This window comes from Microtus oregoni, unplaced genomic scaffold, assembly GCF_018167655.1.
Source record: "Microtus oregoni isolate MIOR12 unplaced genomic scaffold, Mior012 000050F_001, whole genome shotgun sequence".
Taxonomy (NCBI): Eukaryota; Metazoa; Chordata; class Mammalia; order Rodentia; family Cricetidae; genus Microtus; species Microtus oregoni.
This window is the reverse complement of record NW_024543225.1, coordinates 940667-966582: the sequence shown is the minus strand read 5'-3', so window position 1 is coordinate 966582 and position 25916 is coordinate 940667. Positions and strand designations below refer to the sequence as shown.

At 35.3% G+C, this 25916-nt stretch overlaps 1 protein-coding gene across 1 annotated transcript in view; it reads left to right on the top strand.

Annotated features, from left to right (window-relative positions):
- Il1rapl2 (interleukin 1 receptor accessory protein like 2) overlaps nt 1–25916 on the top strand; it is a 597452-nt gene that overhangs the window by 292889 nt on the left and 278647 nt on the right. Inside the window, exon 4 of the mRNA XM_041636671.1 lies at nt 3831–3905. Within this exon, the coding sequence (XP_041492605.1) occupies nt 3831–3905 (75 nt within the window). The remainder of the gene's footprint in view (nt 1–3830; nt 3906–25916) is intronic.

The window sequence follows — 25916 nt, the reverse complement described above, 5'->3', positions numbered from 1 at the left end:
TTTAATCATGTAAAAATATGGAAAACATGTTTTTTACTTGTACTCATTGTAATCATTCACTTGAAAAATAGAATGTAACCATATTGTAATTTTTATATTTCCCTAAAGATTTTGCTGGAATATATAATCTGTAAGGAAAAGAATAAAGATAGTGTTAGAAGGGGTTAGAAGGAAAACATCAAGAATAAAGATAGAGTTAGAAGAAAAACATGAAGAATGAGGGAAGGAAATTACCAGGAAAATAAAGCATAAAGAGAAGGTAAAAGAAGAATAAAGAAAAGATTAGAAGGAAACCATCAAGAGAGTGTATATCTTTTCCCTTACCCCCGAGATATAACGTTTTAGTATGCTCATGCATGGATTACCTTTGAGCCCTGCACTGCTGAAGGCTAATCCTCTAGGCAGTGAAAATTCATGGCCTCTTTTTCATTAAATTGTGTTATATATATATAAAATTTGTTTATGTATAGTGCTAAATATATACCTGCTCAATCTGCATAATGTTACTTGAATTTTTGTATAGGCTACCGTTCTTTATTGCCGTTGTTTCCCACTATTACTTAGCTAACCAGTTCCTCACCTTAGTGACACCTTATGACAGAATATTCCATATTTATCTAAATTTTATGCATTTAAAACTTTTGCAGTTATATATTCAGTAGTACCATGCTATATACAGTATTTATGACCTTGCTTCATTGCAATGTGTTGTAGAGATATGTTTATATCAGATTTACAAATGTATCTCATTCTTTTAATCTACTGTATCTCATTCTTTCAATCTAATGTATTATAATATATGATATAAATATATAAAATTACCACAATTTTATTTAGCCAAAGTTTTATCGATGGAAATTTAAGTTGTTTCAAATATTTGGTTGTTACTGACAGTAGTGAACTATGACAGCCAATCTGAGCATCATATGTGATTGGAGTTTGAATTCAGATGTTTAAGCTTTTATTTCTTATATTCTAAATAACAATTAAAGATCGTATTATTAAAATCAACTAAAAGTATAATACATTATGATTATTTATTATACATTGTAAAGATTGTATATTAGATATTTAGGTCTGTATACATTATTTACAATTCTGCTTGAATTAAAAATGTTAAATTCTGTAAGAATATTTTGTTGGCTACCAATGAAGATTTGTTGAAAAATGAAAACAATTCATTTAGCACTTTTTCTATCATGGGCAGTTAAGGAAAATGGAGCTTATGTTATATAAATATCTTTTCTACATATATTTATGATGTATTTTTGGTTATCAAGAAGTATTTTTGAGACTCTCATCATGATCGTTTATTTCTATAACTGTACATATCTTGTAATCAACACCTAACACTGAGATAGTGCACCTGTAATCAATGCTCAATGCTGAGATAGACCCTTTTCACATTAGCAGAGATTTCCCAAATGCTTAATTAATTATGATTTAATTATTATATATTTTTTAATTTTTTAATTTTTTTATTGAAAAAAAATTTCCGCCTCTTCCCAGCCTCCTACTCTTCTCCCCCTCCCCCCACTCCTCTCCCCCTCCCTCTCCAGTCTGAAGAGCAGTCAGGGTTCCCTGCCCTGTGGAAAGTCCAAAGTCCTCCCCCCTCCATCCTGGTCTAGGAAGGTGAACATCCAAACTGGCTAGGCTCCCACAAAGCCAAAACATGAAGTAGGATCAAAACCCAGTGCCATTGTCTTTGGATTCTCACCAGCCCTCATTGTCTGCCATATTCAGAGAGTCCGGTTTTATCCCATGCTTTTTCAGAAAGTGTGGAATATATACACATTAGAGTACTACTCAGTGGTAAAAAACAATGACTTCTCGAATTTTGCATGCAAATGGATGGAAATAGAAAATACTATCCTGAGTGAGGTAACCCAGACCCAAAAAGATGAACAGGGGATGTACTCACTTATAATTGGGTTCTAGCCATAAATAAAGGTCAGTGAGTCTATAATTTGTTATCCTAAAGAAGCTAAATAAGAAGGTGAACCCAAATAAAAACATATAGCTATCCTCCTGGGTATGGGAAGTAGACAAGATTGCAGGGCAAAAAATCGGGATCTTGGGGGTGGGGTGGGAGGGGGGTAAGGGAAGATGGAGAGAGAAAAGTGAGAAGGGTAGGATGGGGAGAACTTGGGGAAACGGGATGATTGGGATAAAAGAAGGTTGGATGGGGAGCAGGGAAGCACGTATCTTAATTAAGAGAGCCATCTTAGGGTTGGCAAGAGACTTGGACCTAGAGGGGCTCCCAGATGCCCAAGGCAAGGTCTCAAGTTAGTTCTCTGGGCAGCTGAGTTTAGGGAACCTGAAATGATCCTACCTATAGCCATACTGATGAATATCTTGCATATCACCATACAACCTTCATTTGGCGATGGATGGAGATAGAGACAGAGACCCACACTGGAGCACTGGACTAAGCTCCCAAGGTCCCAATGAGGAGCAGAAGGAGGGAGAACATGAGCAAAGAAGTCAGGACCACAAGGGGTGCACCCACCCACGGAGACAGTGGGGCTGATCTATTGGGAGCTCACCAAGGCCAGCTGGACTGGGACTGAAAAAGCATGGGATAATTATTATATTTTGTAACCTACCCCATAGCTAAGCCTCTTGTGTATTAAAAGGACTTATAAAACATTTTAAAGAGGCAAGATCAAGTTATATAGTTTAAGCAAAATATGAAAACAGTAGTAATTTAAATGAAATCAATATATGAATAATAGGATAAGACTGTCTTTCTGACAACAGTATATATGACATATTCCTCTGCTGTTTTCTTCTGATTATCCTTACTATTTGTTTCTTTTTTTCCCGTTTTTCCAGACTCATGGTCTTACTCATTGCTTTACCCTGCCTCGCCTTTAGTACCATTTTCTCACTCACTTTTCTTGCACTCCAGCACATCATCCATGCCATGTTCATCATCATTAGATTCAGTTGACATTTGAGTAATTGTTTTACTCTAAGAATCACTAATGACGTTATAGCCTACCGTATCATGCCCCAATCCATTGGTATATTTCTTAAAACTCTTCAGGATTGAGTCCTTCCCTATCTATGTAGTGTCATTTCCAATTTGTATTGTTTATTCCATGAACAATTGGTTCTTCACATCACCCATTCAATTCCTTCTCATCAGGTGGTTCCTTTGTACATACATCATTCTTGATAAGTCTCATCACTAAGGTCCTTTATTTTATCCTTTAAGTTTCACATTGACATCAAATTCCGTACTTAAAAAATTCCTTCTCTGTAGTTTTGTTGCCTGTCCTGGAACTCGCTCTGTAGACCAGGTTGGCCTTGAACTCACAGAGAGCCAAAGAGGCTGACTTTTTAAAACCAGTCCCTAAAGAGCTATCAGTCTTGCTTGCGTTACTGAAGATTAGGGCAAAAGTGGGGATGACTTGGACTCTTGCAAAGTTTATGCTACGGGAAATCTACTGCAATTCGTTTTGACTATTTAGTGCTACAAAGCAAATACGTGAATTTCAATGTTTCTATGATTTTATTTTTTCAATCTATATTTCTTGACACATACAAGCTTATGAATATACATCCAAAATAAGCAGTCCATTTGTTTGAATGCGTTGGAATATATAGCTGTGCGGATATCCTATTTTAAGTGACTCAATGGAGCTCTAAATTTACTGGAAAATGGATATTGTATGGCTAGAGTAACAGCCCAAGTACAAACACTATCTAATAAATGTTTACACACCATCAAGTCTATAAACATTAAATATCATACACGATGGAATCATCTTTACCCTATAATTTATCTCAATTTTTCCATTACTTTCTTTCATATTCTCTTTTAGCTTTGCTCACAGACAAGCCTCCCAAGCCATTGTTCCCCATGGAAAATCAGCCAAGTGTGATAGATGTCCAGCTGGGTAAGTCTCCTTCTGGGAATAATAATAGATCCTAAACTTGTTCTCTGTTAACAGATGGGGAAAATTGCATGAACCAGGAAAGGTTTATTGCCACTGTTATTACATGCAAATCAATTTGTGTTCTGCTCATTTATAACCCTGGCATTCAGTACAATAGCAGTTTAAGGAAATGAGTTTGTATTGCATGGAGGAATGGTAATACTAATTTGTTACACTGGGTATTAAGTGTGCTATACGACAGAGCTTTTTAACTCTGTGATTGATAGATTCATGGTTGTCTTGCATCGGTGATTGGTACAGAAAACTTTCCATACATGTGTCAGCCAAATAAATTTATTTGGAGACCATTAACTTCTGGAGACTAAGCACTTCATAAAAGACAAAGCTTGGTGCAGCCTTTAAAATGATTTGATAATATTATTTCCAACAACACAATCCAGTGTTATTTAAAACCCATTTTAAGGACATGATCCTGAATATTTATGAATCATATGATGTCGGGAAAAGTAACAAGTTGATTTATGAGTACTAGTCTCTTTTCACAGTCTCAAACAAGAGCATAAAACGTCAAGCTTGTGTGCTTGTGTGTGTGGATGTGTTCCCTTCCTTCAATGCATATGATTTGAAAGAACAATAAGAATAAAGCTTAGAGGCAGGCCTACTTTGTTTTTTTCCAAAATGTGGCCTTTAATCTAAAATATGTTACTTAACATTTGTGAGCTTTTGTCTATCTTCAGTTTGACCAAAGTAATCTGAAGTTTTTCAATTAATAACAAAGAGTGGAATAGCTAAGTGAGTTTTCGAAACTATATGATCTTTTGTAATTTGTGACCATGGTGGTGCCTATAAATTATACACAATATTTTTACTTCCTTGTGAAATTATTAACTCTTGTTTTGATTTTACCAACCAAACTTGGATTGGTAGAATTTTATTCTAATTTAAAAAGAGGAGAGAAAAAGTTATGTTCCAAAGGTCTGTTCTGCTATTCTAAAATGTAGCTTTTAGATGCTGCCTAACAACGTGAGTACTCATGTTAAGTCTGTTTAAAACAAAAGAGGAGATATAATAAATATATTGGACTTTGGGGGTAGTAGATGATTTGTAAATGTTGCTGAAATATAAGACCATTGTTTTTCCTACTTTCCTATATTATTTTTTAAATCATTATATTTTGTTAAAGGAAATGAAAAACTATAGATTTACTGACATTTTTCTACCCAATTAGTTTAACTTACACTATTAAGATGCAAATATGTCAGCGGTGTGCACTGGTTTTCCAGGGGTTGAATAAAGACATTCATGATCTTTTATTATTATTTTACATTGAGACATCTAGTGAACAGATTTTTTAAAAAGAAAACTTATATACTAAGCAGAGAAAACAAAATTTTCAGAAATATCCCAAATAAAACTGGAATGAATTTTGTTTATGATGACGGTGGGAAGACCCTTTGTTCTTTTCTGCCATTGTGTACACTTCCATAGAAAAGTTGTAAGTTTCTCTCAACCTAGCTCAAAACAAGGAAACAGGCCTTTTTAAGGGATAAATCCTACTCAGTTTCACAAAGTATAGCCTTGTATGGGTGGTTTGCAACATCTACAATATATTTGCTTTGTATGAACAAATATTTCAACACATAACAACATCCCACTAATATTACCACCTTGTAAAATTATTATAATTATCTAATTTATATTTATAGTTTATATCTAAGGTATCATGTCAAACTATTTAGTCTGAACACACCTTTTTTGACAGAAAGATGGAGAAGTACCCATTTTTCATCTCAAAAGGATGTTTCCACAAGATGTTGAAGTAACCATATCATTTAGCAGAAGTAAAACAAAATTGGTCACTAGATCTTCTGCATTTAAACAAGTACAGTGTTAGGTAATTTGTAGTGGTTTTATTTATTTGAAACCATTTCTTTAAATGAGAAATCATTTTGTAAGTTCTTTGTATTCCTCAGTAGTAAAGAAATTGTTATGAGCACTGTAAATACCAAGTTCTGAGCCTTAATGAGAGATCTGTAATCAGAATGATAAACACTTTTAAAAAACCTCATTATAGGAAAAAAGAATTAGAAAAAGACAATAGTTTGTTGAATGTCTCAGTTTATGTCTGAGGAAATTTAAAAAATTAATATAGCATGGTAGTATTGGAGGGATACTTTGGTGTTAATTGGAATACATGTTCACACAAAACATTGTGGATTTCAAAATTCAATAACAAACATTAATAATTTAGTAATAATAAAACATCTAGAAATCATTTTCACCAGATTCCAAATTTTATCCAGTGTATTTTTTAAGCTTCAGATATCCTCAAACTAGATCAAAATGTTTATAAGTGTCCAAGGAATACAATAGCCAAATCCAAATACCTAAGCATCTTCTTAAATAAGGGTCTGATAAACATAATCTCTTAAAATTCAAGGCAACAATATGGTAAAAACATACGTGTTTCTGCTACTCCTACAATATGATTGTGGGTTTTGTTACTCTTCAAACTCTTGGTTGGTCTCAAGGGTAGGCTTAACTCTATTAGTCTACTAGTAGGACATAAATATTGTTTTAAGATTCTAGGAGCTAGATTGAGACTTGCAACTTCTCTCCCAGTCTTTTGATCAGCTTTAAAACCACCATGCTACATGAAGCTACATGAAACTCACTCAAGTCACATGGGCACATCATCAATCATGTGGAGAGAAAAAGTTCAGTTAATACCAAGGTATCAGACATGTAAATGAAGAAACCTTCTTGGAAATGAATCATCCAGTCCAGCTGTTCTAGCATCTGTTTTCTTGTCAGAGGCTAACTATTTTTAGACTCTGACACAAAAGTCATCAAGAAACTCAAATCATTGACAGTGGTCACTAAAATAGAGATACTTTGTTAGGCAATGGGTATACTGTTATTAAAAAGAACAAAATTTAGGTTATCTAGATCATCTTTAATTTCATTTCCCCTCCGGAAGAACACTCACATTCTCATTATGCATAAAGAAAATTTTATCGGAAATACTGAGCATGAATTTCCAGGTAGCTTTAGAAAATGTGGTGTAAGGAACTTTAGGGTTACAATCTGTTTTCAGTTCTAGATGTCCCTAAAGGTAGTCTAACAACATTTTTCAGTAAAAATAAATACTTTAGGGCATAGATTTGGCATCAGTACAGATATTTTGTTGTGTCTCTAGAGGAAAATAAAAATCTCAACTTCTTTCTGTTATAGTGTAATCCATTAGTCATCCACAAGGTTCTAGAAATTTACATACATTTTTGCTGACAAAGCGATGACAGTTCAGGTGTGGCTAAATTGTGTTCACATTATAATTCTGAGAGAAGATTAATCTTAACTGAATAACCATACACTGTGAGATTACAAACACGTTCTTAACAAAGTAGTCAGAAAACTACTGCTCCCACATAACAAGCTTATGCAGCTGAAGCTGCCTGGAATAATGCACAAAATATAAAAAGAAAAATAATTTACACTAAGAATGGGTAAATCCAATTCTTTCCTCTTTTCCCTTTGTTTTCTTTCTCTGAAGGTAAATTCATCTTTTTATTTAAGAAACAAACCTTTACTGTACCAATGCTAATAAATTTCTCAACAGATGAAAAGGAAAGCACTTAATATTTTCCCAATAACTATTACTATTGCATTGCAATTTATATTGCTATTTTTAATAACAAAATATTAACAAAAGATACAGAATTGGATGAAATGAGCTTTCTAGAATGAAGAGGTACTCAGTTTAGTTGGTGTTTTAGTTAGGATTTCTATTGCTATAAAGAAACATCATGACCATGGCAGCTCTTACAGAGGAAAATATTTAATTGAGGTAGTTCACAGTTTCAGAGGTCCAGCCCATTATCATCACGGTGGGGTATCATGGTGGTATGCAGGCAGGTATGGTGCTGGCTACGTCTTGATCAGAAGACAACAAGAAGTGGGCTAAACCACTGGGCATGGATTGGGCATGTATGAGACCTTAAAGCTCACCACCACAGTGACATATTCCTGTAACAAGGCAATACATAATCCAACAGAGCCACACCTCCTAATAGTGTCACTCTCTGTGAGCTTACAAGGGCAATTACAATCAAACTATCATAGTAGAGAAGGCAGATGGATAAAAAGACTTCTGAGGTGATGTGAGAACAGCTAAAACTGAAATGAGAACTAGGAGAGTGGCTGTCCCGTGGCAGAATCTAATACATTAAAGGTGTTCGCCCAACACCTTTACATAGATCGCTAATCTCAACTCAAACACTAGATTCATTAGAAAAAAATAAAAGTTGCCAAAGGTAAAATCCTTTAAACCCACTATTTACATCAATACAGCAATATTAAAAATAGGCTGCTAGTGACTGATAGGTGGCTCAATGGGTAAGGTGTTTACCACACAATAAGTAGAACTTGAACTCTGATCCCTAGCATCCACATAAATATCATGTGTGATACCTGTAACCTAGTGTTGGTTTGGGAAATCGGGGCCATGCACAGTCATATACTTTGAAGTTCATTGGCCTGCCATTCTAACCTAACCTGCAAGACCTAGGTTCGGTGAAAGACACTGTCTTAAAAAGTCATAAGGAGAGTGATAAAGAAAGATACCTGAAGCTGACCTTTGGCTACTACATACACATACATGGATAACTGAGTTCACTCACACTAAGTACATTTGCATGCACACATGCACAGACACACAATATCCCAGAGGGCAAAATATATTTATTACACATTTGAGTCAGTTTAGCTTATCAAAATTATTAAAATTATTCAGCTCTTTCTAAAGTCTGCAGAGAATAAGCAAACCAAGGGATATCAACTAATTATTCTAAAATCATGAAGAGAGAATTATTGATATGAAAAGGGATACATGATTATTTCATTAAATGTTGTCATAATTTGGTATTTGCATGATGTGTATATGATGAAAACAAAAATATTTATTATGATGATGGTGATGATGATGATAATGATTACTGCAATCTGAGGATGAAGTTTGAGCCTTACATATGCTAGACAATTTTTTTTAACCATGGAGCTATATCCCTATTCCTATGTATTTGAGATAGAGTCTCACTATCTAAATCAAGGTGGCCCTGAAATCTAAATAGTCAAAAGTGGTCCTGAACGAATGATCTTCCTACATCTGCCTCCTGGGTGCTTGAATTATAAGCATGAACTTCTTTAGTAGCACCAGATATCTGTAAACCACGCCTGACATGTCTGAGTCATGTCTTGAAGAAGTCTATTTATAAGGGAGCAAAAAAATTGCAGTGATTACTTCATGCCTATGTTTTTAAAGTATAAAGGATATTTAAGGCATTATCTAAATGATGCAAAGATGTTCTTCTATCTCAACTATGAGGACATTTAAGGGTAGTTCACATGTGAATGTGCTAGACACTTCCTTCAGATTTCTAGACGTGTAGCTAAAGAATAAGATAAAGTCATGCATGGTCATTTGTATTTATATAAAATTATATATACCACTCAAGGTATAAGGGAGAATATATGTGTTTACCCTAGTTCACGGTGTAGAATTATATATAGTGAAAAATTATTACTCTATGTTTTCCAGTATCAGACATTGAAAAGCATCCATTAATCATTAAGTGTCCTAGAAGATAGAACTACTAATATCTCCTGAAGAATTGATTCTATTGCTGTGAAATATAGACAAGATAAACTTTGGGGGAATAATATCTTCCCTCAGTGGTCACATATTCATTAAAAATTTTTCCAGTAGTAGAATGTTCTTAGCTTTTAACTTATTTTTCTCTCTTGCTTACTCTCCCTATATAAATGATTTTTGACAATATGTTATATAGGTTTCTGATCATTTAACTATACACTCTTACAGGAAACTTTGATTTATTTCCTTGTACTTGATAGCCACTTTTTAGGTATCCCTACAGTTTCCGGATTAGTTTACCACTTGGAAAGAAATTTGAGCTTTGGTTTCAAAGGTGAAAAGCCAAAATGCTGTTCATTCAATGATATTTGTCCTCTCACTGAATCAAATCATAGTGGATACTCACATGATTTCCACAAGGATGGTTACTTCCTTTCTGTCCAAAATCTATTGAAAAAAATAGGGAGAGAACAAAGTTATGCTTCCAGTATGATGGAACTGAAACAACAACATGTTTAACATTAATAGGCGCTATGGGTAAATTGTAAGTTGCCAATTTGGTCTTATTACTTACAAACTGCTTTCTAGCTTGGAAAAGTTTGTAATTACTCACAGCCCATTTTTATCATGTAAACAAGCAGCTATAGACATTTCTCCAAAAAGGTATACAGACAGCCAATAAATACATTAAAAGACGTGTAATATAATTAACAATCAACAAAACATATCAAAACTATATAGATACACATTTGGGTGATAATTGTCACTAAATATGCTGTGATATAGTTTATGAATATGATAATAACATGGGACTAAGTCTAATGTATATTTAAATTTTGCATATTATTATAAGGTACTTCATTTCCATTAATAGAAGAGTTCTGGCTCACTGAGGGCCTATATCAAACTGTTAAATTTTTTTATTAGTTGCAGATGTGTTTATAGTATACCCTTTGCTATTATGGTAATTTTCCATTTATAACCAAGATGTTTAATTACATTTAACTTGTTGAGATGTCAACCATAGTGTATTTTGAGGCTTACTTTGATGATGAGTTAGCACTACACAAAAAGTGTGAGTATGGCTTGGCATGAGGTTATAGACCAGAGAAGGAATCAGGTTACACACCCCTGCTTTAAAACCTGCTTTTCTCAATTATGGAAAAATAAAAGCACTCAAGAAGGAAGGAGACTCATGCTAAATCAGAGCATCAAAGAAGGGGAAGGGTGAATTTCAATAACACTTCATAGTCACACAGTGTTTTTCTCCAAGGAACTCGAAGACGTTTCAGGCATCATTTAATTAATTCCATTAATAGTTCGGTAAAGTAGGGTGGATACAAAATAACATTAATCATGGCCATATACAGTGATTAAAGTCTTTTCTAATACCCACAGGCAGTTTAGCTGAACATACGTAAGAGGGATCAACTGCTTCACTAGCAAATCACTGACTATTAACCTGATCCCATGTGTTAGCTCAGACTTGTTATTAACCTGCTAGTATATGCGTATGAGTGTATTACAAAGATTATTTATTTAGTTCTCCCTGTGTCGACTTCCCCTTTCAACCAAGTAGTTTATTAACCTAAAAACACCTGTTCTCTTAAGTGTTTATTTTGTTCATAGAAATAAAAAAAAACACTTGTAAACTTTCCACACTGGTTCTCAATGCAACTAGTTATTTCTTGTTCCCCATGTTTAGTCCTGAGCATTCAGCTTTTATAACCTTCTGATGGAAAAAGAACTCTTGAAAGACAAATGACGGCAAGTGATGCGCTAATAGCGGTGGGGAAAGGTATAGTGTGCAGAACAGGAGATCCAACTCCCTTGTAATAGACAGAATTAGCTGAGTGAGAGTGAAGTTTTCATTTGCCAAGAGCAAGACTGTGTTTACATTTTTCCATGAAGCTCTGGTCTCTGCTTAACACTTTGCCTTTCATTGTGTCTAAATATGCCAATAAATAATTCTATCAGTATTGTCCAGCTGTCTTTTTCAAGGGAATTATTTTAGTGTATGTAATCTACTCTGCATAATATTTGTTTTTAATTAATTCTTCCTTTTTCTTTCAACTCCCCTGTTGTATATCTTATTTGTAAACATAACTATCAGTGTCTCTTTCTTATATAACTTCCTGTACATCTAATATTCTGATTTTGCCTGAAGGACTCCCAAGAGATTAATTGCTGTCTCACATTAGTGAAGGTGAATGGAATAAGCAGCTTTTACGTGGTTGGAGATGTACACCACTACAGACTGATCGAAAAAGGATAAATAAATTATGCATTCTTGGATAAAACCTGGAAAAGTTCTATAACTGAAAAATGATCAATATAAGCCCAGATAACGCACAAAAAAACCACTGGATGCTTTCAATTTCTTGAAAGACCTCAAGAATTTCTAATTAGACTGGGTAATGTAGGACTTTCTTCAGATCGAGTTTGTAAACACACACTCCAACACAATGTTTGAAATATAGCAAACAGCATATGAACTAATCAAACAAGCCTCTATAAGCTCTATAAATAAATGGGCATATATAAATTACATGGAAAAGAATTAAAAATAATCGTAGTGATAATTCTACCCTCCAAATATCACTTTCTGCCTCATGCTTTCTCTCTGTCTCTTCCTGTTTCTCTCCCTCCCTCTCATACATACACACACACAGACATGCACACATACTAATAGAACTTAATGCTATAACCAAAGTAGCTCAGAAAAGCAAAAAACAAGCTTTCTTCACAACATTGAAATACCATCCAGAGTCTTTTTTTAAAAATACATCTGGAACATATCCCAGGTTTTATCATGTGCTATGTCCTAAGACAAGTATTTACACATTTAAGAAGGCTCAAATTAAACTAAGTAGCTTTTCCTTCCATTATGGAATAAAAGTAGAAATTGAAATATTTGAAGAAAAGATAAAATTCATATGGGGAAACTAAAGAATGTTGTTGGACAACAAGTGGGTTAAACAAGGAATCAAAAGTTAAAGAGAGGAGATAATATCTTAAGACAAAAAGAGATGAAAATGTAACACTAAAAACCTACGAGATACAACAAATATAATACTAAGCATTTTAGTTTTGTGTTAAATAAAAAAGTCCCATAAAGACAAGTATTGCATGTTTTATGTCATATATAAAATCAGGGGCTGGAGCACGTGAAAGACAACTGGGGACTATTAGTAAAACAGGAGAAGGGCAAGAAGGACTAACACAATTTAATAAAATTGGTTAATATGACTAAATACATTATATGCATGTATTGAAATATAATGAAAGCCCCTCATGCAGTTAATACACTGACAAAAAGTTTATAGTTGTTAGTAACCCCTTTAAACAAGAGTCAATATTTCAAAGTAACAATCTATCTTTAATTTAGCTTTATACTTCTAAATAAGAAATTAAGCTTAAATGCCCAAATTTAGCAAAGGAGGAAGAAGCGGAAGAAGGGGAATAATAAAAATAGAGATTAAAAACAAAATAGAAAAAAATCACTAAAACTAGGTACTACTTCATTATTAAGACATTGACAAAACTGTTTCAGAAGAAGGCGACATTATTGCTGTATGTCAGGTGTATAACTTGCCTAGAATGCAAAGCTTGCATCCCTGGATTAAATTCTAAGTATGAAGGAATAGACTCAAATAAATAACATCATAAATAAAAGCATAGAAATAACTGATGACACAATATTTTATTACTTCTATGTTGTTAAAATCATATAGACAATGACTTGAATAATTTCAAGGTCATGGGTAAATTCCTAGAATCATAAATCAAGGAAGCTAAATCATAAAGAAAGAGAAAGTTTGAACAAATAATAATGAATGTGACTACTGGATAAGGAATAAAAAGTTTCACAACAAAGAAGATTCCAGGCGCACATGGAATATATATACTGTATAAGCCTACCTTACATTTACAGAATTATTTGCAATTCTCAATATTTTTAGAACATTTAAATTGAGGCACTTCCAAACACATTCTACTAGACCAACATTACCCAACTAGCAAAACCAGACAAAGACATTACTAGAAAACTAAAGCTAATCAATATTCTTGAAGAATATAAATGCAGAAATCTTCAATAAAATGCCAGCAACCTGAACTCAATTGCATGTTAAAAGGATTATGCACCATGACCAAGTTGGATTTACCCTGGAATGTACAGATGGTTCACCATATGAAAATCACATAAGCATCTTAATAGCTGTGGGTGAAGATTTTGAAAAATCTCAACAACCTTTCATGATAAAAACATATGGAGCAAATTAGAAATGGAAAGAAATTACTTGAACAGAATAAAGGTCATATATGAAAAACTCAGTGAAAATTATATACTGAATGTTGAAAAACTGTATGCTTTTCCTATATGATGAACAAGAAATGGAGTAAGGATCCTCAGAGTTTGATATTTCTCCTAAACCAAGTTGGTACATGAAGTCTTAACCAAAGCAACCAAGCAAAATAGATAGATAGATAGATGGATAGATGGATAGATAGATAGATAGATAGATAGATAGATAGATAGATAGATAGATAGATAGATAGACAGACAGACAGACAGACAGACAGACAGACAGATACCCAAGACCAGAAAAGCCTGTACAAGTATCTTTATTCTCAGGTGACATGGCCTTCTTCTCAAGTAGAAGAAAATTTAAAATTTCAAAAAAAAAGTTGTATGAAATAAATTAAACAAAGCTTCAGGACATAGAATATGTACAGAAAGAGCATTGTGCTTTTACAGACTAACAGTGAGTAATCTACAGAGCAAACTAAGAATTCCAGTTTTAAAAAGTGTATAAAAATAACATGTTTTAAAACACAGTTTGCTAAGTAGGTAATGTACTCTGAAGTTATAAAGTACTCTTGAAATAAAAAGACACAACATGGGATGAAGAGATAGCTCAGTGGTTTCAGAGGACCCAGGTTTGCATCTCAGTTCCCATTTGTATAGGCTACTGCTGCTGCTGCAATCGTTTACTTGTTCAGAACCAAACTTCTTCAGGCTCCAATCTAATAAAACACACACACACACACACACACACACACAGCACCCCACTTTGTCTTCCCATTCCAGTCCCCCTGCATCCAGCCTTAATTATCTATTCTAGTTCTTTTAACTAGGAAGATCTGTTTGTCCCCAGTCCCTTAATCTATACTTAACCATTGTGGTCCTATGGATTGTAGGTCAATTATTATTTACTTACCTTTTAACATCCTGATATAGGCAATTACATACCATATTTGTTCTTGTTGATTGGGTTGTCTCACCCAGGATGAGTTTTTCTAGTTCCATTAATTTAATTGCAAATGTCATTATTTAATTCTTTTTAATGTGTAATACTCCATTGTGTAAATGTACCCTTACTAAATACCTAAAATCTGTGGTTCAGTGGACTGTAGCTTGTTATCATTTATTTAAATGCTAAAATGTACATAAAAGCTAATACATGCTATTTTTATCTTTCTGGGTCTGGGTTACCTCATTAATGATGTTTTTTTCTAGTTCCTTTGATTTGCCTGCAAATTTCATGATGTCTTTTTAAAAAACTGAGTAATAGTCCATTGTGTAAATGTATCACATTTTCTTTACCCATTCTTCTGTTGAGGAACATCCAGGGTGTTTCAAATTTCTCGTTATTATGAATAGAGCATCAGTGAACATAGTTGAGCAAGTATTCTTGTGTCACATGAAACATCCTTTGGGTATATGCCTAAGGGTGGTATAGCTGGATCTTGACGTAAAATAATTAACAATTTTGTGAGGAAATGCCATGTTGATTTCCAAAGTGACTATAAAAGCTTGCACTTCCACTAGCAGTGGAAGCGGAGGAGTGTTCCCCTTTTTCCACATCCTCACCAGCACGAGCCATCATTTGTGTTATTGATCTTAGCCATTCTGGCAGGTATAGGGTCAAATCTCAAAGTAGTTTTCATTTGCATTTTTCTGATGATCAACGATGTTGAACATTTAAGGGTTTCTCAGACTTTTGAGTTTCTTCATTTGAAAATTCTTTCCTTAGATCTTTACCTCATTTTTAATTGTTTTTTTTTTGATATTTAGCTTTTTCAGTTCTATGTATGTTTTGGATATTAACCCTCTAACAAGTGTATTTGGCAAAATTTTTCCCAATCTGTAGGCTGCCACTTTGAAAGAATGATGGTGTCCTTTGCCTTACAGAAGCTTTTTAGTTTCATGAGGTACCGTTTGTTAATTGATGATTTTAGTGCCTATAATAGGTCATGTTCAGAAAGTTTTTTCCTGTGCCAATGAGTTCAAGACTCTTCTCCACTGAGTTCAAGGATACTCTCCACTTTCCTTTTTACCAGATTCAATGTATTTGGTTTTAAGTTGTGGTTTTACTCTTCCCTCTGCCTTGTGTTGCATATTTTTCCAACATTGTTTAAACATTCTTTAGAATATTCTACATCAATCATTACTCAACAATTTCAAATTCACCTCCATTATTTCTTGCAGGAAGAAGTGTTATAATAAATTCAAATTGATCTCTTTGCCTCCAGTTCTATGCCATTATCACTGCATAGCAAAATGAAACTGTGAATTGTATCATTTGTCTTTAGTTTAATACATCAGTAATTTTCTTTCTTTCTGTCCATTATTTATTCTACTCTCACACAATACTAACCACAGTTTCCCTTCTGGTCATTCCTCCTACTTCCCTCTTTTCATTTAGGTGGCACAGAAAAAAATAATTCCTTACCTTGATCAGAGGCTGCCACCTACTTTAGTTTTATTTTATTCTTTCACTCAATATTCCAGTAATAGCCAACTGCTTGCTTGCTTATTTGTTTGTGTTCATTTGGCAAGTCATCCCCCCTCTCATTCCCAGCCCCCAGCTTACCATCAACTCCTAATGATACCTTTCACTGTTAGTGGGCCACATTCACAAAAAGAACTTATTCCTCTTTTTATCAATATTCTTACAGCATCTTTTGAATTTTTCTGTCCTAGCATGTTTGGCTTTTAGTTTTATTTATTGGTCCATCTGTCTCCCTTTACTAGACTGTGACCTTTACAATTAAGGGTGTCGGTTAATTCATTCCAAGCAGTAAGTACACTGTCTAAAGCTTAGTAACTTGGGATACACACACACACACACACACACACACACACACACACATATATATATATATATATATATATATATATATATATATATATATACAGACTTGTATATGAATAAATGCACAGATATATAAATTGATGGGAATGACAGGTAATAGTTTGTGCTATTCTGTGATAACTAAAAATGTCTGACAACATCCTTCACTGAATATGTCCCATTAAATTCTTTTCATTTTCAAAATTCAATTTTAGAAGGGATTGTATTTTTAGCTTTCGAGAAGTACAGTATGGCTGAAGATTTATCATTTTTGGTAGAGTTTCACCAGGTATTTGTGAAGGCCAGTGTTTCAACCCCAGTGTTGATTGTATAAACTGGGCATGGTGGTACAAACTTGTGATCATGGCACTCAATTTTTCCAAAGTAGGAAAGAAATTCTGAAGTTCAAGGTCATCTTTGGCTACATAGTTAACTTTCTAAAGATATTAAGAAAAAAAATATCATATTTGGATAGAAAGAAACCTTGGTGGTTATATTAGTAAAGGTGATAATAACTAATATTTTAAAAGAAACAAAGATCACAATATTTTAACATGGAAAAATATTTACTTGTTGAAAACATACGGTCTGTTTTGGGGTATTCAAATAACTTTCCCTGCAGCTCAAGGTTTTTCTACCATCCCCATAAAAAATTTTCAGAGTCTTCTCCTGGAATTCCTATACTTACCTAGCCAAGTAAACAAGAATGCAGAGGGTTTCAGTGGCATTAAATATCAGCATAGAAAGCCATGTATATATAGTACTTCCAATCACATTTTCTTGTCCAGAGTTTAGCATTCCAATGGAATTCCAATGAAAGCTGCTGTACAGTGAGGACTACTTAGGTATACTGCCAGATAGTCTGAAAGGGGGCTGAGACCAGCCATCTCTCCTATCATGGCTCAGAGGTTAAGAGCATTGCTTGCTCTTCCAAAGGTCCTGAGTTCAATTCCCAGCAACCACATGGTGGCTCACAACCATCTGTAATGAGATCTGGTGCCCTCTTCTGGCCTGCAGGCAGACACACAGACAGAATATTGTACACATAATAAATAAATAATGTTTTTTTTTTAAAACAAGAGATCAACTAAGCTATGTGGAAGAGGCTCAGACTGTCACCTGAGCATCCTGAGACATCTATGTTCTGTTGAGCTTCCTGCAGGTTGTTCCGCATGATCCAGATTTTGAGCTTTTGTGAGCTCTCACCCATGCTAGAGTGAGCTTTGGTGATACAGCTGTCTGTGAATCATTTTTGTTCCTGTAAATTACCCTTCACCCATATTCCTCTTAGTGTCTCCAATAAAACTCACTGGTTTAGAAAAACAGAGAGAGAGAGAGAGAGAGAGAGAGAGAGAGAGAGAGAGAGAGAGAGAGAGAGAGAGAGAGCAGAGAGAGAGAGTTTCAGAATGCAGAGGAGCACAGAGATTTAGATGACTTTTGGTTGTAATGAGGCAATGTAGAATTTCCTCTGGGAACATCCCTAAGAGTGTTGTCTGGAACAGAGAGTCCTATAACAATCAAAACCTCGCTCTTCCTAGAGAGCAGTCTGTTTCATTACTGTACTACTTTTCATTGCAAAGTTTTTCCTTATGTTGAGCTGTAATTTCTTCTTGTAATGCAGAATCATTCTGTTCTTTTTCCTGTTAGTCTCCCCAATAGCTGCATATACTAACAGGGTCATGAGCATCATATACTACATGTATATATGTGTATGTGATTTATATATAAATATATATGTGTGTATGTATATATATTCTTAAAGGAACCTTACAATATTATGTCTTTCCTTTTCTGGATATATTCTAATAAAGAATGTCAGGGTAAGTCTTAAAATATGAGTCCGTATTCCTCTCAGACATACATAACTTCTTTAGAGCATAAGACAACTGACTTCCTATATTCCAGCCACTGTGTAAAATGAGATCATCCATCTGCAAGCACTTTTTACAGTAAAAAGCAGCACATTCATAGAAGATATCATTATCCTTATAAATGTAGCTTGAAATTGCATGAGCTTACTCAGCAGCCACATCACACTGTTGGCTAGTCTTTTAAACTTGCGGTTAGATAAACTCCCCAACCCTTTTCACAGGAGTTACTATGCGAAAGAGCCCATAATCATTAGTTCTGTGGTCAGTGATCAATAAATCATTCATTTTTTTTGTCCTCCAGAAAAAGAGGACTAATACTGTCTAGCTATCAGGAATAAATACCAGCTTGAAGTTCTTTGCAAGTTTTAGAACCCATCGACTAACACAAACCACTTTAACCAAATTGATGTTTTTTTTTAGTGTAAATTCAGTTAACTAAGCATATTTTCTTCTCTGCATCACACCACGTATTTGATTTTTATCCACTTGTGGCATTGGAGTAGGAACAGCTTTAAAACTTTTGATTTCTTCTTTGGTAGTTAATGGTTTTGTTTTCATTAACTTCTCTCTATGGCCAAGAACTGGGAACTTTTTTTTTCTGAGGATTATGCAAACAGTGTAAACAACTTAAAGTATACAAAAGTATGGAAATTGTAAAAGACACCAAGCGTGAGATTGCGGGATTAATACAATTAAGTAGAAATATGAAAAAATATACCTTTTCTGCCATGTTCTTCTTCCTCTCTAGGAACATTATTGATCATTTACTTCTGAAACCCGTTAATCAGGGCCGATCTGCTAAATCCAGGATTAGAGGACCATAATGAAAGGATCATGTTTTTTTTTTTTCTTTTATTGCAGTCACTTTAATTGCCTAGTCTATTTGTACTCTTCCATGGGGGAATTGTTAATGGCATTTTCAAATATTGAGCTTTTGAAAGAAAAACTTCCCAACTAATTAATTGTATTACTTCAATCAGGCAAAGGCTACTTATTACACAATCTTTTATTAACTCTCTTTGGTCTTGGCAGACTAGAATTTCCAGTTTTCTCTGTAGGCGAAAAGCAGCTTTCTTCCCAGATCGTGAAAAGGACCCAGCAGTTTTTGCTGGGTCTGGGTCTAATGTGTCTTGAGATAGTCACCAGAGGAAGACAGGGCTGTGTCATCTGGAGGTCTTTCCTATGCCCTCCCTCCATTGCTTTATGTGCCAGCTTCCTAGAGCTGCTTTCCAAAAAAGTTACCAGCTGAGAAGCCAAAAGTGAGATAACCAGATCGTATCCCAGTTCCTGAGACAAGATATCTAAAATCATTCTCTTAGTAGTGTTGGTTTATTTTGAAGGTACCAAAGGAGGATGAAGTTTGTTTTCTCCAACACTGGGCCATCTTTGATATATCTCCATCACTTAGTATTCTGGTTTTCTGCTATGTATGTTTCTGCCTGTAAATATTCATCTTCTTCTCACAATCCATTGGATTCTAGGGTTCCCTTTATTACAGATGAACATCATTCAAACACTGAAAGACACCTTTGCCACCAAGGTTTTTTTTTTAATTTAATTATTTTTTTAAATTATTACTTATTTATTTATTTACTAAAGATTTCTGTCTCTTCCACACAACCACCTCCCATATCCCTCCCCCTCCCCCAGTCAACTCTCCCTCTCTCATCAGCCTGAAGAGCAGACCTGGTTCCCTGCCCTGTGGGGAGTCCAAGGACCTCCCACCTCCTTCCAGGTCTAGTAAAGGTGAACATCGAAACAGCATAGGCTCCAACAAAGCCAGTACATGCAGTAGGATCAAAACCCAGTGCCATAGCAGACAATGAGGAATACTGAGAACTCAAGAACAATTGCAGTGGGTTTTTGATCCTACTGCACGTATTGGCTTTGTGGGAGCCTAGGCAGTTTGGATGCTCACCTTACGAGACCTGGATAGAGGTGGGCAGTCCTTGGGCTTCCCACAGGTCAGGGAACCCTGATTGCTCTTCGAGCAGATGAGGGAGGGGAACTTGATCGGGGGAGGGGGAGGGAAATGGGAACCGGTTGCGGGGACGACGCAGAAATCCTTAATAAATAAATAAATTTAAAAAAAATAATAAAGGGACAAAGCAGACCATTAAAAGAAAAAAACCCAGTGCCATTGTTCTTGACTTTTCAGCAGTCCTCATTGTGCGCTATGTTCAGCGAGTCTGGTTTTATCCCATGCTTTCTCAGACCCAGTCCAGCTGGCCTTGGTGAGTTCCCGAAAGAACATCCCCATTGTCTCAGTGTGTGGGTGCACCCCTCGCGGTCCTGAGTTCCTTGCTCATGCTCTCTCTCCATCTGCTCCTGATTTGGACCTTGGGGTTGTAGTCCGGTGCTCCAATGTGGGACTCTGTCTCTGTCTCCTTTCATCGCCTGATGAAGGTTAATAATATCCAGGAGGATGCCTATATGTTTTTCTTTGGGTTCACCTTCTTATTTAGCTTCTCGAGGATCAAGAACTATAGGCTCAATGTCCTTTATATATGACTAGAAACCAAATATGAGTGAGTACATCCCATGTTCCTCTTTTTGGGTCTGGCTTACCTCACTCAGGATAGTGTTTTCTATTTCCATCCATTTGCATGCAAAATTCAAGAAGTCATTGTTTTTTACTGCTGAGTAGTACTCTAATATGTATATATTCCATACTTTCTTCATCCATTCTTCCATTGATGGACATCTAGGTTGTTTCCAGGTTCTGGCTATTACAAACAATGCTGCTATGAGCATAGATGAGCATATACTTTTGTTGTATGATAGGGTATCTCTTGGGTATATTCCCAAGAGTGGTATTGCTGGGTCCAGGGGTAGGTTGATCCCTAATTTCCTGAGAAACCGCCACACTCCTTCCCAAAGTGGTTGCACAAGTTTGCATTCCCACCAGCAATGGATGAGTGTACCCCTTTCTCCACAACCTCTCCAGCAAAGGCTATCATTGGTGTTTTTGATTTTAGCCATTCTGACAGGTGTAAGATGGTATCTTAAAATGTTCTTGATTTGCATTTCCCTGATCGCAAAGGAAGTTGAGCATGACCTTAAGTGTCTTTTGGCCATTTGAACTTCTTCTGTTGAGAATTCTCTGTTCAGATCAGTGCCCCATTTTATAATTGGGTTGATTAGCCTTTTACAGTCTAGTTTCTTGAGTTCTTTATATATTTTGGAGATCAGACCTTTGTCAGTTGCGGTGAAGATCTTCTCCCAGTCAGTGGGTTGCCTTTTTGTCTAAGTGACAGTGTCCTTTGCTTTACAGAAGCTTCTCAGTCTCAGGAGGTCCCATTTATTCAATGTTGCCCTTAATGTCCGTGCTGCTGGGGTTATATGTAGGAAGTGGTCTCCTGTGCCCATGTGTTGTAGAGTACTTCCCACTTTCTCTTCTATCAGGTTCAGTGTGTTCAGCCTGATATTGAGGTCTTTAATCCATTTGGACTTGAGTTTTGTGCATGGTAATAGATATGGATCTATTTTCATTCTTCTACAGATTGACATCTAGTTTTGCCAGCACAATTTGTTGAAGATGCTCTCTTTTTTCCATTGTATACTTTTAGCTTCTTTATCGAAAATCGGGTATTCATAGGTTTGTGGGTTAAAGTCCGGGTCTTCTATTCGATTCCATTGGTCGACTTCTCTGTTTTTATGCCAATACCAAGCTGTTTTCAATACTGTAACTCTGTAATAGAGTTTGAAGTCAGGGACGGTAATGCCTCCAGACGATCCTTTATTGTATAAGATTGTTTTGGCTATCCTGGGTTTTTTGTTTTTCCATATAAAGTTCATTATTGTCTTCTCAAGGTCTGTGAAGAATTTTGTTGGGATTTTGATGGGGATTGCATTGAATCTATAGGTTGCGTTTGGTAGAATTGCCATTTTTACTATGTTGATCCTCCTAATCCAAGATCAAGGGAGATCCTTCCATTTCCTGGAATCCTCTTCAATTTCTTTCTTCGATGCCTTAATGTTCTTGTCAAATAGATTTTTCCTTCGTCGTTGAGAGTTACCCCAAGATATTTTATGCTATTTGTGGCTAACGTGAAAGGTGACGCTTCTCTGATTTCCCTCTCTGCTTCCTTATCCTCATTGTATAGGAAGGCAACTGATTTCTTGGAGTTGATCTTGTATCCTGCCACATTACTAAAGGTGTTTATCAGCTGTAAGAGTTCTTTGGTAGAGTTTTGGGGGTCGCTTATGTACACTATCATATCATCTGCAAATAACGAAACTTTAACTTCTTCCTTTCCAATTCGAATCCCCTTGATCCCCTTATGTTGTCTTATTGCCTTTGCTAGAACTTCAAGCACTATATTGAAGAGGTATGGAGAGAGTGGACATCCTTGTCGTGTTCCTGATTTTAGTGGGATGGCTTTGAGTTTTTCTCCGTTTAATTTAATGTTAGCTGTCGGCTTGCTGTAGATAGCTTTTACTATATTTATGTATGACCTTTGTATCCCTAATCTCTCCAAGACCTTTATCATAAAGGGATGTTGAATTTTGTCGAATGCTTTTTCAGCATCTAATGAAATGATCATATGGTTTTTTTCTTTCAGTTTATTTATATGATGGATTACAGTGATAGATTTTCGTATGTTGAACCAGCCCTGCATCTCTGGAATGAAGACTACTTGATCATAATGGATAATTTTTCTAATGTGTTCTTGGATTCAGTTTGCCAGTATTTTATTGAGAATTTTTGCGTCGATGTTCATGAGTGAGATTGGCCTGTAATTCTCTTTCTTGGTTAAGTCTTTGTGAGGTTTTGGTATCAGGGTGACTGTAGCTTCATAAAAGGAATTTATGACTCATCTGTTTCTTTATTGTGAAATACCTTAAGGAATATAAGTATTAACTCTTCTTGGAAGTTCTGGTAGAATTCTACATTGAAACCATCCTAAACTTTTTTTGGAAGGGAGGTTTTTGATAACAGCTTCTAATTCTTCGCGACTAACTGGTCTATTTAGATTGTTCACCTGATCTTGGTTTAACTTTGGTATGTGGTACTTATCTAAAAAAGCGTCCATTTCTTTTACATTTTCCAGTTTTGTGGCGTACAGGCTTTTGTAGTAAGATCTAATGATTCTCTGAATTTCCTCTGTGTCTGTGGTTATGTCCCCCTTTTCATTTCTGATCTTATTAATTTGCGTGTTCTCTCTCTGTTGTTTAATTAGTTTGGATAGGGGTTTGTTGATCTTGTTGATTTTCTCCAAGAACCAACTTTTGGCTTCATTGATTCTTTGGATTGTTTTCTGTGTTTCTATTTTGTTGATTTCAGCCCTGAGTTTGATTATTTTCAGTCTTCTACTCCTCCTGGGTGTGTCTGCTTCTTTTTTTTTTCTGGAGCTTTCTGGTGTGCTGTTAAGTCTCCAATGTATGCTTTCTCTGTTTTCTTTAAGTGGGCACTTAGTGCTATGAACTTTCCTCTTAAGACTGCTTTCATTGTGTCCCATAGGTTTGAGTATGTTGTCTCTTTATTTTCATTAATTTCAAGGAAAACTTTAATTTCTTTCTTAATTTCTTCATTGCCCCAGGTGTGGTTCAGTAGTTGACTGTTCAGTTTCCATGAGTTTGTTGGCTTTCTGGGTGTAGCGTTGTTGTTGAATTCTAACTTTAATCCATGGTGATCTGATAATACATAGGTGGACACTGATTTTTTTTTTTTGTATCTGTGGAGGTTTCCTTTGTTACCGAGTATGTGGTCAATTTTCGAGAAGGTTCCATGAGCTGCAGAGAAGAAGGTATATTCTTTCCTATTTGGGTGGAGTGTTCTATTGATGTCTGTTAAGTCCATTTGCTTCATTACCTCCAATAATTCTCTTAATTCTCTATTATGTTTCTGTCTGATTGACCTGTCCATTGCTGAGAGCGGTGTATTGAAGTCTCCTACTACTAGTGTGTGTGGTTTGATGTCTGCCTTGAGTTTTAGTAATATTTCTTTTACATAAGTGGGTAGTGGGTACTTTTCTATTAGGGGCATAGATATTCAGGATTGAGACTTCATTCTTATGAATTGTTCCTGTTATGAGTATAAAATGTCCATCTCAATCTCTTCTGATTGAATTTAGTTTGAAGTCAGTTTTGTTAGAAATTAGTATGGCCACGCCTGCTTGTTTCTTAGGCCCGTTTGCTCAAAAAACCTTTTCCCAACCCTGTACTCGGAGTAGATGCCTGTCTTTGTGGTTGAGATGTGTTTCTTGTAAGCAGCAGAATGTTGAATCCTGTTTTCATATCCAATCTTTTAGCCTGTGCCTTTTTATAGGTGAATTGAGACCATTAATATTAAGTGATATTAATGACCAGTGGTTGTTCATGCCAGATATTCTTGTTGTTTTTGGAAGTAGAATTTGTGTGTCTCCCTTCTTTGAGTTGTGCTGGTGAAGGGTTGCTAGATGTCTGAGTTATTGTAGGCAGTGTTGGCAATGTTGGATTCCTTGGGTTGTGATTTTCCTTCTATTACTTTTTGTAAGGCTGGATTTGTGGCTACGTATTGTTTGAATTTGTTCTTATCCTGGAATATTTTGTTTTCTCCATTGATAGTGAACCATAACTTGGCTGGGTATAGCAGTTTGGGCTTGCATCCATGGTCTCTTAGTTTCTACAGTACCTCTATCCAGGACCTTCTGTCTTTCATGGTTTCCATAGAGAAGTCAGGTGTAAGTCTGATCGGTTTACCTTTATAAGTTACTTGGCCTTTCTTCTTTGCAGCTCTAAATATTCTTTCTTTAATCTGTATGTTTTGTGTTTTGATTATTATATGGTTAGGGGATGTTTTTTTTTTGATCCAGTCTATTTGGTATTCTGTATGCTTCTTGAATATTCAAAGGAATATCTCTCTTTATGTTGGGAAAGTTTTCTTCCAAAATTTTGTTCAAAATATTTTCTGGGCTTTTGAGCTGTGACTCTTCTCCTTCTTCTATCCCTATTATTCTTAGGTTTGGTCGTTTTATTGTCTCATATTTCCTGAATGTTTTGTGATGAGAATTTGTTGGCTTTGCTGTTTTCTTTGATCAGTGAGTTTATTTTCTCTATGGTGTCCTCAGAATCTGAGATTCTTTCTTCTATCTCTTGTATTCTATTGATTATGCTTGTTTCTGTAGTCTCTGCTCATTGACCTCGATTTGCCATATCCAGCCAGTCCTCAGTTTGTGTTTTCTTCCTTGCTTCCCTTTCAGTTTTCAATTCTTGAACTGTTTCCATTACCTATTTGATTGTTTTTTCTTGGTTTCCTAGGGTATTATTTACGTATTTACTAATTTCTTCAAACTTTTTGTTATACTTCTCATCCATTTCTATAAGAGCATTTTTTACATGTTGTTTGAGGGACTCTTTTGCTTTCATA